The 12,100-nt window shown below is 69.7% G+C and overlaps 1 protein-coding gene across 7 annotated transcripts in view; it reads right to left on the bottom strand.

Annotated features, from left to right (window-relative positions):
* The window catches only part of SEC16A (SEC16 homolog A, endoplasmic reticulum export factor), a 32,258-nt gene that overhangs the window by 1,626 nt on the left and 18,532 nt on the right, over positions 1-12,100 (bottom strand). For 4 of the 7 annotated variants that reach the window (XM_062207259.1, XM_062207254.1, XM_062207256.1 and 1 more), the window contains exons 9-30: positions 11,622-11,683; positions 11,381-11,519; positions 10,440-10,682; positions 9,250-9,347; positions 8,636-8,717; positions 8,413-8,530; positions 8,168-8,279; positions 7,912-8,017; positions 6,555-6,695; positions 5,787-5,900; positions 5,450-5,645; positions 4,306-4,536; positions 3,881-3,951; positions 3,073-3,228; positions 2,313-2,390; positions 2,142-2,198; positions 1,957-2,029; positions 1,483-1,620; positions 1,303-1,397; positions 905-979; positions 634-693; positions 122-184 (exon numbers count right to left, since the gene is read on the bottom strand). In XM_062207259.1, coding sequence (XP_062063243.1) covers positions 122-184; positions 634-693; positions 905-979; positions 1,303-1,397; positions 1,483-1,620; positions 1,957-2,029; positions 2,142-2,198; positions 2,313-2,390; positions 3,073-3,228; positions 3,881-3,951; positions 4,306-4,536; positions 5,450-5,645; positions 5,787-5,900; positions 6,555-6,695; positions 7,912-8,017; positions 8,168-8,279; positions 8,413-8,530; positions 8,636-8,717; positions 9,250-9,347; positions 10,440-10,682; positions 11,381-11,519; positions 11,622-11,683 — 2,508 coding nt within the window. The remainder of the gene's footprint in view (positions 1-121; positions 185-633; positions 694-904; positions 980-1,302; positions 1,398-1,482; positions 1,621-1,956; positions 2,030-2,141; positions 2,199-2,312; positions 2,391-3,072; positions 3,229-3,880; positions 3,952-4,305; positions 4,537-5,449; positions 5,646-5,786; positions 5,901-6,554; positions 6,696-7,911; positions 8,018-8,167; positions 8,280-8,412; positions 8,531-8,635; positions 8,718-9,249; positions 9,348-10,439; positions 10,683-11,380; positions 11,520-11,621; positions 11,684-12,100) is intronic. The other 3 variants (XM_062207257.1, XM_062207258.1, XM_062207260.1) reach the window with 3 other exon arrangements.

Raw genomic sequence — 12,100 nt, forward strand, 5'->3', positions numbered from 1 at the left:
ACCCCCCGTTCCCAGTCAACCTGGAGAACGACCTCAGTGCAGGAGCAGCCTGCCCCGCTCCCCGAGCACCTGCGGCCGCGGTGCTGGGGGGGCACGCGCCGGGGAGGGGCAGGGGACTCACCTGCGCCAGCTGGGCAGGGTTGTAGAAGGGCACAGGCCCGCTGGGGGCGCCGCCTACAGGGGGCTGCAATCAGAGAAGCTGTTTCAGGGGCCAAGGCCGCCGGGCGCGACCGCAGACACACGCACACCAGGTGAGGGCCTGGGACGCCCCCGGGGGAGCCGCAACGCCTGGCTCGCACAGCGGCTCACGGGAAGGGCGGGCATCCGCGCCGCATGCAGGGCCGCGGGCCTGAAGCCCTGGTGCGGGCGGGCGGGCGGCAGGGCCCTCCCTGCAGCCGCCGTGCTGAGCTCGCGGGGCCACACTCAGGCCTGGTGGGCAGAGCGGCACCCCCCATGCCGGCCGGCGCCCTGGCCCAGGGCGCTCCCCGGGGAGACGCCCCTCGGGAACAGCACCAGCCCTCTGCTGGGTCCCTCAGCCACAGTGGGCGAGGGCGGTGAGGCCACCAGCACAGGGGCTCTCGCGGGGCAAGCACGGGTGGCGCGTGGCCCGTGGGCACCGCCAGCCGCAGGTACCTGAGGAAAATGCTGGCTTACTTCACGCGAGAGCGAGCTCAGCGAACTGCAGCGCGAGAGCTACAAGACAGCAAGAACAGACGGGGCCAGGTCAGCCCGCCCGCAGAGCCGTGAGGCCGCCCGCAGCGGCCGGGGCAGCGGCCACCCCCCGGACGGCGGCGCCCTCAGACGTGTCTGCCCCTACGCTGCCCGCCTGCCGGGGAGGGAGCCCCGAAGCCAGCAGAGCTCGCTACGCCAGGACCAGGGAGCACGCGGTGAGCAGCGCCCTTACCTCGCCTCCCTGGGAGCCGTCGGCGCGGCCAAGGGGGAGCTCGGACCCGGGGGGCGACAGCGTACCGCTCGGCACCTGCCAACAACACGGGATTTAGCTCGCCCACTGCAGGCCACGCCCCCGGAGCCAGGCCCGCTGCTGCCCCACTTCAGAGAGAGGGAAGCGGGCGCGGTCGGGGCCCCGGGGCGCCCTGAGTTCCCCGTCAGAGCGATCGCTTGTTTTCACCGCGGTACGCCCGGGGCACGAGACGCAGCCGTCAGTGCCGGGCCCCCCTCCCCATCTCCCACCAGGAAGAGCTGTGGCTCTGCGCCCAGGACAGCTGTCCACAGTGTCAGGACGGCTCTGTGTGCACACCGGCGCGGGCGCCACGGCGAGGGCCAGGCAGGAACCCCACTCACCTTGGCAGCCAGAGCCGGCTCGGCATTGCCCGGGTCCCCGGCGGGCGCCTGCCCCTCCCTGCCGGCCCCGTCCAGGGGCTGTGGCTCCTCCGCATCTGGGAGCGACAGGCACACAAACCTCAGGACTGCACCCCAGGCTCGAGGGTCAAAGGTCAGGGGCTCCCACAGAGCTCCGCCTACCTGGGTTCGGCACAAACAGGTTAGCCGGGATCGGCAGCGGGGCGAGCGGCGCAAACAAATCGGCAGGAGCGAGAGCCGGCTCGGTGCGCGGGGCCCCGCCGGGGTTCAGGACGTCCACGTAGCGGGCTCGGGGCCCCACTAGAGAGGGAGGCGGAGCTCAGGGCGACGCCCACGCGGCCGCTCCCCACTGCTGTGTCTGGACACGGGGACCCCAGAGCTGGGTGTCTGGGACACGGGGCGGAAGCGCCCCTCCAGCTGGTCGCCCACGCCATAGCTGGGTATCTACAGAGCGCGTGGGCCCGAGGCGGGCCGGGGCCTCCCCCGACGCCCTGCCCTACGGCCAGCTTTCTCTGATACCCCACGGCCCACTCCCGCCCACGGGTGGCTGAAGAACCGCCCACGGCCCGTCCCGGCCCCGCACGCCCCGCCCCCGCAGCCCCGCCCCCTCCCACGGCCGGGCTTCCGGCGTGTTACCTGCTTTTCTGGAGAAGACGTTGCCGGGGCCGGGGGGCGCCGCCGCCGTCGGGGGTGGGGGCGGAGCCTTCCTCTGCGGAGGGAAGAGCCGCTGAGCCCCGCGCCGCCCGCACCCCAGCGGGCCCTCCGCGGGCGGGCAGTGTGGGCCAGGCCGGGCGCGCAGCGGGCGCCCGGGTACGATTTACCTCCTCCTCCGGCTCGTTCAGGTTCACCCACTGGTTTTTCTTCTCATCCCAGACAATCTGCCAAGGTTGTCAAAGGCGGAGAAACATGGGCGCCCGGAAGCTGAGCGGCGCCGCCATCCCGAGCCCAGGTGGGCGCCCCCCCGCCCCCCCGCCCGGCCGCCCGGCGCTCACCGACTTGTTCTTGTCGTCGGGCAGGTAGGCCTCCACCCGCCTCTTCCCCGACAGCCAGCGCGAGAACCAGGACTCGCTCTGCAGAGAGCAGGGAGGCCGCTGAGCCCGGGGCCCCGCAGAGCCGCAGGGAGCGCGGGCGGGGGGGCCGCGGCGCCAGGCTGCGCGTGTCTCAGCCACAGTGGAAGCAAATCGAAGGCTCAGCACACGCCCAGGACAGGACCGCGGCCGGCTCCGGCCCAGCCCCCTGCACGGCCCCCACCCGGGGCGGGGGGCGGGAGCCGGGAGGAGCGCATCTGCTCTCCCAGGCCGCACGGCCACGGCCACGGCCACGCGGCTGCAGCCACACGCGCTCAGCGCCAGTGTCGGGGCCGCCACCCACGCCTCGGGAGTCACACGGGCTTGTATCAAAGACGCGGGAGAGTTCTTGGGGAAGAAGTGTGTGACGACTCCTGGAGAAGGGAGGCACCACGGGCGCGGCCCCGCCACCGTGCGGCTGCCCCGGGCCTGAGCACGCCATGGCACAGCGGTGACCGGCAGGGAGGGGGCTGCCGGGGCCTCTCCCACACATGCTCGCGGAGGTCTGACCACGGCCACCGCGGGGGCGCCCCGGGCACCCAACAGTGTCCTCACCCTGACCAGGGGGTGTCCCAGCACACAGACCCCCTCCACAGAGGAACGCCTCCTCCCCACCCAGCAGCCTGGCGCAGCAGGGGTGCGGTGAGCGGGCGGGGTGGGGTGCGGGGAGGGCGCGGGGCCTCACCTTCTTCTCCTCCTTGCCCTGCTTCGTCACGGCGAGCGCGGGCCTCTTCGTCTCGGGAGCGGGGGTCACAGGCGGAGGCGGCTGTGCCGAGGCCGCGTCGGCGCGGTCCCAGCCCATGGGCGCCTCGGAGTCCGGCGCGGTCCTCAGGCTGCCCTGCTGGACAAACAGGAGCGGGCTCTCCGCGGCTGCGCGCCAGGCTCTCTCCGGGAGTGCAAGGACCCCGGCCACGGGGCGCCCGGGCGGCCTCCTGGGCGCTCATCAGAGAAAAGCCGGTGCCTCTGGCACGGAGCTAGCCACGCGACACGCGTGGGCACGGGGCTGCCCGGGGCAGGGCAGCAGGCAGAATCACTTCTCAGAATACTTATTGCTGGGCCCCTCTCCGCCTCTCCTGGTCCGTGTGACTCTTTCAAATCAGCCAGTCTTAAAAAGACACACACTTGTTGCTGGTTAGGACACTCTCCACCCAGGTGAGCCGTCCCGCTTGCTTGTCCAGGGACACAGCGACACCAGGACGGAGGGACGCGGCCACAGGAGCGCCCACAGCCTGCAGAAGTGCAGCGGACAGCATCCGGGGCGCCGGGGACGCCGCACAGGACAGCAAGGGAGCCGCTGGGGCTGGGCGCGGCGGCGGCTCTGCCTCGGTCTCCCACGGCCGAGCCTGCCCTCGCGAGCGCCCCTCGGGGCTGGGGTTAGCTTCAGGGGGGTCTCGTTCAAGAGCTCACCGGAAACGCCAGCACCTCACCGCCACAGAGCCGCCCACCGCGCTTTACGGAAAACAAAGCATTAAAGCCAAAAGGCCCAGACTCACAAACTCTGCCCCGAAGTCCTCGCGGAGCCCCGTGAGCGAGCTTCTCGCAGGCGCTCCCTGCAACAGAATCCCTGGGAACACAGAGTGCGGCCGTGACCGCCACGGAAGCAGACGGCAGGCAGGGGCCTGCGCAGGTGCAGCTCGGCTCCCCGGCTCCCCTGGGTCCCCCACTGCCCCCTCCACTGCTGGGCCAGGGCTCCCGCCACTCTGCTCAGGCCCGAGGCGGGGACACACACCCCGAAGCCGAGCTCCAGGAGCAGGCACAGGCCCACGAGGTGTGCTGCGCACCCAGGGCGCCCACAGGGCCCCGTGCAGGGCCCATAGGCACCCCAAGGCCATCTCCCGCGTCAGAGGAGACACGAGTCCCTGACTTCCAGAAGGTCCACGACCCAATGGCTTCTGGAGCTCAGTGCCCTGGCACCCACCTGGGTCCTGGCTCCGGGGCTCCTGCGGCAGGCACGTGCTGTCCGGCAGAGACGGTGTGCCTGAAGACACGCCGGGCCCCAGGTACAGGGCTGTGGGATCGGGCCTGGGGGGCTCGGGGAAGCCGAGTGCAGGGCCTGGGGGGCCGTAGCTGGGACCTGGCTCCAGGGGCCCTGGGGCTGGCAGCACACTGGCGGGGGTGGCCAGCTGGCCCTCGGCGCGCACCTGTGGAGCTGCAGGCGACAGTGGGAAGAGGAGTCCTGGGTCTGTGAGGACAGCGCGGTGCGGTCAGCTGGCGGAGCCGCCGGAGCCAACCGGGCACGCTAAGCACTCCCGCCACGAGTCACTGCTTCCAGCAAATGCGGAAGACGCCGGGGCCACCTGCGGCCCATGCGGCAGCAGGGGCAGGACCGATGCCCGTGCTATCTCCAGGCATGGCGTGGCCCTCCACCCAACCCACGGCCCAAAGATAGGTTACAAGTGGCCGCCAGGCAGAGCCCCGGGGTACGCACCAGGTCAGGCAGCCACACGGGCCACGCGTCCACTCGCCCATCCGTTGACACACCCCAGCCCGCCCTTCCTTCCTCGTGCCCATCCCCCGCCCTCCCAACTCACAGGTACCCAGGGACACCTGCACCTGCCAGCACCATGCTGGGCACGGGGGGGGGGGGGCAAGGAAGGAAACAAGGACGGAGGGGAGGCAGTGGCTGCAGCGTCTTCAGGTGACACTGCTGGACAGGAGACAGGAGGGCACCCCAACGCAGTGCAGTGCAGGCTGTGGGGGAGGCCTCGGGCTGGCCTGAGCCCCGCGGGCCGCTGGGAGTACGCCCGCCTTGTGCTCCAGGTGGGGCAGGGACGGCAGCGGGGCAGGTGCAGTGGGCAGAGCTGGTTCCCTGCGTGGGCCCCGGGAAGGGGAGCCCTGGTGGGGCGGGCGGGAGCCCTGGTGTGCCTCGTGGGCCCCGGGAGGGGGAGCCCTGGTGTGCCTCGTGGGCCCCGGGAGGGGGAGCCCTGGTGAGGCGGGCGGGAGCCCTGGTGTGCCGCGCGAGGGGGAGGCCCCTGAAGGGCAGGAGCTGACGGGTGTCGCGGGCTTGCCAAGAGGGGAAGCCTGGGAAAGGGAGCGGGCGACAGCGGGGCCGCAGGGCCTACCTGAAGGCAGCAGCCGCACACCCTGGCCCGAGTGCTCAGCGCCCGGCACTGGCGGCGGAGCCAGCAGGGGGTTGTCGGTCCCCAGCCCCGCCGGCTGGCTGAGCGCTGGGCTCCCGGACGGCTCCGCCTCGGAGGCCGGGGTGCTGGGACAGCGCTGGGGGCCTGCCCCGTCCCAGCTCCACGGCGAGGTGCCCTCCTGAGGGAGGACAGACGCACTGTGTCAGCCGTCTCCACTGCAGGCGGGGAGCTCGGACGGCACGCACCCCTCTCACGGGCACCGCGTGCACGGGGCAGGGCCCACAGCACCGCCCAGCCCCTGCGGCAGAGCCGCGCCCACCTTCATCTGCTCCTCCAGCCGCCGCAGCCGAGCCAGCCACTCGGGCTCCACCAAGGCCTCCTCCTCCGGCTTCTCCTTCAGCTGAGGGTCAAACAGGCGCAGCTGGGAGGCCACCTGGACGCCAACGACAGAGACCAACGGCCGTCACCGCGCCGCTCCGGGACCTCGTGGACGCCCAGCGGACAGTGTAGACGGGCGGACAGGGCGCCTCGGCCTCGAGTTAGGAGCTGCTCAGGCTCCTCCCTGTCTACACTGCTGTGGAAGTCTAAAAGTCCCAAACAAACAGAACTTCAACAGTGTCCGACGAGCCGGTTCTCAAGAATGGAGCCAGCGGGGGAAACCCCTGCCACAGCCACATGCGGCACCGGCACCGGCCGGGTACTCGGCCCGTCCCTGGGACCCCAGCTGCGGCTCCCAGCGGCAGTCCCAACACCCCATGGGGCAGACAATACGGACGCTCACAATGGTGCAGCCGGGACCAACTCCACAGGCTGAAGGGCTCGGCCACCAGACTGACCTGCTTCAAGGTCAGAGTCCCCTCCGACTGGGGGCCTTTGTACCGTGGAGCTGCCGCGGCGCTGTGTGGCGCGAGGCACCCGCACACCGACACAGGACGCCAGCCCGAGGGCACGCAAGGCTCATGCGGTCCAGGAGGCCAGGGCCTACTGCCCGGGGCATGCACTCACCGCGGTGCAGCCAGGCCCCCAAGGCCAAGAATCCCGAGGCCCCAGATGCCCCATGGCTCAGGGCCCAGGAAGAGGCACACACCTGAGCCAGCTGGCTGACCAGCACCAGCGAGTACTGGTGCGGCTGCGCCAGGATGCTCTTGGCGATCACCTCGCAGTAGTGGAAGGCCTGCGTGGCCAGCCCCAGCTCAGCCAGGCGGCACGAGTAGATGAACTTGAACACCTGCAACAAACAAGCAAAACCCGGCTGCCTCTGGCTGACCCCGCCTTCCCTCGCGTCACCCTAGAGGCCACAAATTATTCTGGGTGCCTCGTTCGTTCCTGTCTGTCACCTGCCCCCGCCCCCAGCGGCCAGTCACAACGCCAGTCCTTGCTTCCAGAGACATGAGACGGGAGGAGGAGCAGGTGCCACGGCCCGCAACGCTCACTTCCCTATCAGAGCAGTCCCGGCGCTCCGTGGCCCATCCACCTCCCCACTGACCACGGCGGAGACCCAGACGCAGTTCCTGGCTCCGGGCTTCAGACCGGCCCAGTCCTGGCTGGACAGGTATTTAGGGAGTGAGCCAGCAAGCACAAGGTCTCTGACTCTGTCCATCTTGAAAAACAAATCACAGAGCTTCCAGGAGAGGCTCTGCTTCCCCGTCAGCACTGTTTTATCAAAGATTTATCTATCTGAAAGTCAGAATGTGAAGCGAGAGAGAAAGCGAGGGAGGGAGGGAGGGGGAGAGAGGGAAGGAGAGAGAGGGGGAGGGAGGTTGATTGATTCCAGCTACTGTTCGCTCCCCCAAATGGCCACAAAGGCCAGGGCCGAGCCAGGTCAAAACCAGGAGCCAGAAGCTTCTTCCAGGCCCCCACGAGGGTGGCAGGGCCCAGGCACGTGGGCCGTCCTCCACTGCTTTCTCGAGCGCATTAGCAGGGACCTGGGTGGACGGCGGAACAGCCGGGACTCGAACCAGCGCCCACGTGTGACGGCGGCGTCACCTGTGACTGCCTCAGTGCCAGCTCCTTTCAACACCAGCTCCACTGCCCAGTGCGGCACCGACCACTGCCCTGCCCACGCCATGGACAGCCACAGACCGTGGGACCGACTCGCGATCTGGGGCGTCAGACACTGGGCCCGAGGACACCTGACCGCACTACGAGTAGCTGCTGCACAAGCTCCTGAGGTCGAGCCCGGAGGTCTCCCAGCGAGGACCCTGGTCACCCGGATCGAGCCCGGAGGTCTCCCAGCGAGGACCCTGGGCACCCGGATCGAGCCCAGAGGTCTCCCGGCGAGGACCCTGGGCACCCAGACAAGACACAGTCTGCCGTTCAGTGCGGCTCCGTACCGAGCACTGCGGATCAGACCCCTCCCCCGGAAGCGTTCTGAGATCACAAACCCAGAAACCCGACACAGCCAGGGCCCGCCAGGGCCGGCGCAGGCCCCCGCGGCCGCTCACCTGGAAGCTGGGCAGGGCGCAGGACTGAGCGCCCAGGGACTGCGCGTACTCGTAGGCTTCGGTCCTCTGAATGGCTTCGTTGGTGGCAAACTTCAGAAATGGCCAACTGTTGAGGAAGTAAACTCTGACATGAGCGGGGAGGTGCAGGCAGGGCCAGAGCCCAGCACACGCGTGCCGTGGCATGTGGGGCCGCGGGGCGGCCGGTGCCAGTGCGCTGAGGGGAGGCGGGCGCCGCCACAGCCGCCCAACTGCTCACCTGTGGTTCGACCCAATCAGGACCAGTTTTGTGGTTTTCTTCGTGTAAACCCCGAAGCCCACCTGGGCCATGAGGTAGCAGAAGTGCGCGGCGTCCAGCAGGCCCTTGGAGGCTGCGGAGACAGCAGAGCGGCCAGGTCCTGGCGCCGGGAACGCTCCCGGCCACCCAGGAGGCCACCAGGAGGCCGACCAGGCAGGCCAGCAGCCTCGCGGGCACCGCTCACACCCCCGTCACCCGCGGCCCACCTAGCGTGTCCCCCATCGTCACCATCGTCCTGGCCTCGACGTCCGTGTTGTTGTTCAAGTTGGACAAAACCATAGCAAGGTGCGGCCTCCAGTCTCCCCACTTCTCATCTCCACAGCACTGCAAGACACAGGCCCAACGAATCACCCTCGGGAGGGCGTCGTCTCCACCTCCGGGGCTGGTCACCGAGCGGGGGCACCCGCAGGAGCCCGTGGAGCCGCTCACCGTGGACGCGGCGGGCATGCGCCCGGACAGGAGCTGGTAGACCGTCTGCAGGGGGTCGTTGATGGGAAGGCTGTTGGCGAACCTGGGGAGACGCAGAGGCAGGAAGGGCTCAGCCCGGCTCAGTGACGGACAAGTCTGCTCTCAGGGCCTCACTGGGGACAGTGACGCTGGAGGGGGCAGGCACACAGCCGGGCGGGCGCCAGGTGCCAAGGGTGCGATTGCGTGGATGCCCGGAGTGCCGGCCACTCTGCTTCGTGTCTGCTCCCTGCTGACGTGCCCGAGGGGCGGCAGCCGATGGCCCCCACGAGGTCCCTGCCACCCGTGGGAACCCACGTGGAGCTCCTGGCTCCTGGCTCCAGCCCAGCCCCAGCGGCTGTGGGTGTTGAGGGAGTGAACCGGGGCGGAAGCTCTCTGCTTTCCAAACACACAGATCCATCTTTACACCCCACAGAAGAGGGCGACTCCGGGGTCCCTGCAGCTTCCAGAAAGTACTGACGGCGCCGTGGCTGGGAACTGAAAGCCCTCAAGATGGCCCATGGAAGAGGCCCACGAACCGGGTTCCACAGCCAGCAGCGGTGACGGCGGCGTGACCAGGCGTGCGCGGGACTGCTCACCTGGTCATGACACGGGCGTGTGTCCGGCTGTCCATCTTGCTCGCGAGTAGCAGCGCGTGCCCCCATAAACCGTTTTTCATCGCAGATTCTAAAGCATCCTACAACGACGTCCATGATGGTGAGCGAGGAACACGGGGCAGACAGAGAGGGGCAGGCTGACAGACACAGCCACAGCACGCGGACGGGGGGGGCACTGACACAGACACGGCACAGCACGCGGACGGGGGGGCACTGACACAGACACGGCACAGCATGCGGACGGGGGGGCACTGACAGACACGGCACAGCACGCGGACAGGGGGGGCACTGACACAGACACGGCACAGCACGCGGACGGGGGGGCACTGACACAGACACGGCACAGCACGCGGACGGGGGGGCACTGACACAGACACGGCACAGCACGCGGACGGGGGGGGCACTGACAGACACGGCACAGCACGCGGACGGGGGGGCACTGACAGACACGGCACAGCACGCGGACGGGGGGGGCACTGACACAGACACGGCACAGCACGCGGATGGGGGGTGGGCACTGACAGACACGGCACAGCACGCGGATGGGGGGGGGGCACTGACAGACACGGCACAGCACGCGGATGGGGGGGGGGCACTGACACAGACACGGCACAGCACGCGGACGGGGTGGGCACTGACAGACACGGCACAGCACGCGGATGGGGGGGGGGCACTGACACAGACACGGCACAGCACGCGGATGGGGGGTGGGCACTGACAGACACGGCACAGCACGCGGATGGGGGGGGGGCACTGACATAGACACGGCACAGCAGTTCCGTGGGCACAGGCTGCCTCCTGCGCGTTTCTATCCCCAAGCCTCGGTGCGGGGCCATAGCAGGCAACAGGCCACTCGGGACACCTGCACCAGCCCCCTCCCAATCCCAGCTTCCGGCTGACGCACAAGCGCCGGGCCCCGCCCCCACATGGGAGGCCTGGCCCGGCCTCAGCTTTGCTCACGTCTGGGAAACGAACCAGAGCTTGGGAACCGTCTGACTTCCAATGAAAAGTGACAATCAGCACATGGCGAGAACGCGGCCTGTGACCGAGCCAAGCACGGCCAACAGCTGCCGAATCCCAACACGCGGAGCCCGGTGCGTCCCTGCGGCAGGTGCTGCACCCGCCCCCGCGCCTGGAGCCCAGCGGGGGCTCCGTGCCCGGCACCGGCTCACCTTCTTACGACCGTAGAGCAGGAGCTCTCTGAACCGCTCCGTCTCCTTGTCGAGCGTGCCGGCGGCTGCCGTCTGGCTGTCGGTGAGGAACGAGAGCTGGGCCTCCGCGGGCTCCTCCTCCACCTGCTCCACCACCTCGTTGGTGAAGTCGATGAGGTTGGCCTCGCTGGGCGACTTCCCCGGCAGCCACACGGTCCTGTGGTCTCGTAACAGAAGCTCCGCGAGGTCTGTTCCCACCACGGTCTGAAAGGGGCCGGGGACAGAAGGAAGGCACAGGCTGCGTGTGTGTGTCAGAGCGTGCACGTGTGTGTGACACCCATGTGTGTGCGTGTGTGTGACACCCGTGTGTGACCACGGTCTGAAAGGAGCCGCAGGACAGAAGGAAGGCACAGCCTGCAGCAGGAGCAGGACGCCAGGAGGGGGCGTGTGCGTGTGCATGTGGGACGCCCGGCGGGGTGTGTAACGCCCGTGTGTGTGTTGGGGGAACGCCCGCACACCAGGCCGGTGAGGGCCCTCAGCTGGTCTCCTGGGCACCTGTTAAGCCACTGTGGGCACAAGGCCCCTGCCGCGCCTGGACGTGATCACACATCCCAGAGGCCACAGCGGCAGTGCAGAGAGCCGCAGCGTTCCGGGCAGGGCCTGGCGCAGGTCCTGCAGTGCCGGGGGGCACTGTCTTGGGGCAATCTGAGGTCGCTCTGGCAAGGCCGTGCTTCCTGTTTGAGAGGTGACCCCTCACTGCCGCCCGCAAGGTGACACAGCTGCAGGTCCTCCCCCTGCCCGCGACCCCCACAGCGGGGAGCGAAGCCAGCCTCGGGCCTCCAGTCGGCCGCCAGGACTGCCTGCCGGAGCCCCCCCCACTCTGACTCAGCCTGTGCCACCCCCTCCCCACCCCGCAACCCCCAGCCTGGCTCCCGCGCAGACTGAGGGCACAGGCGACCTACCCCGTTCTGCCTGCACAGCAGGACAACGAAGTCCCACAGGAGACCTGCAGACTCCTTGTCAACTAAGTTCTCACTCTGCAGACACTGTGCAGCTTTGTTCTGTGCAAAATTAATAACATCCACTTTATGGGTGTCATCTCTGCAAAGAGAACACACACTCAGTGACGGCGCCGGCCGCACGGGCGGGCCGACAGCGCCTGCCGCTGCCCACGCGGCCGGAGCTGCTTCCGCGGGGACGTACTTGCCGAGAGGCCCCGGGAACGCGCGCAGCTCCTCCTGCTCGGGCGTGTGCTGCAGCAGCGTCTGCAACGAGAAGGCCAGGACAGCTCGGGGGCGGCTCGCGGCACGGCGGCCCCGGAGAGCCCGGAGAGCCAGGCACAGGCCCCGCGGCACGGCGGCCCCGGAGAGCCAGGCGCAGGCCCCGCGGCACGGCGGCCCAGGAGAACCAGGCGCAGGCCCCACGGCACAGCGGCCCAGGAGAACCAGGCGCAGGTCCCGTGGCACGGCGGCCCCGGAGAACCAGGCGCAGGTCCCGTGGCACGGCGGCCCCGGAGAACCAGGCGCAGGTCCCGTGGCACGGCGGCCCCGGAGAGCCCAGAGAGCCAGGCGCAGGCCCCGCGGCATGGCGGCCCCGGAGAGTCCGGAGAGCCAGGCGCAGGCCCCGCGGCACGGCAAGCCAGGCGCACGGCAAGTCAGAGACAGCGGCCCCGCCGTCGCCAG

This window comes from Lepus europaeus, chromosome 12 (genome assembly GCF_033115175.1).
Source record: "Lepus europaeus isolate LE1 chromosome 12, mLepTim1.pri, whole genome shotgun sequence".
In the NCBI taxonomy this organism is placed as follows: domain Eukaryota; kingdom Metazoa; phylum Chordata; class Mammalia; order Lagomorpha; family Leporidae; genus Lepus; species Lepus europaeus.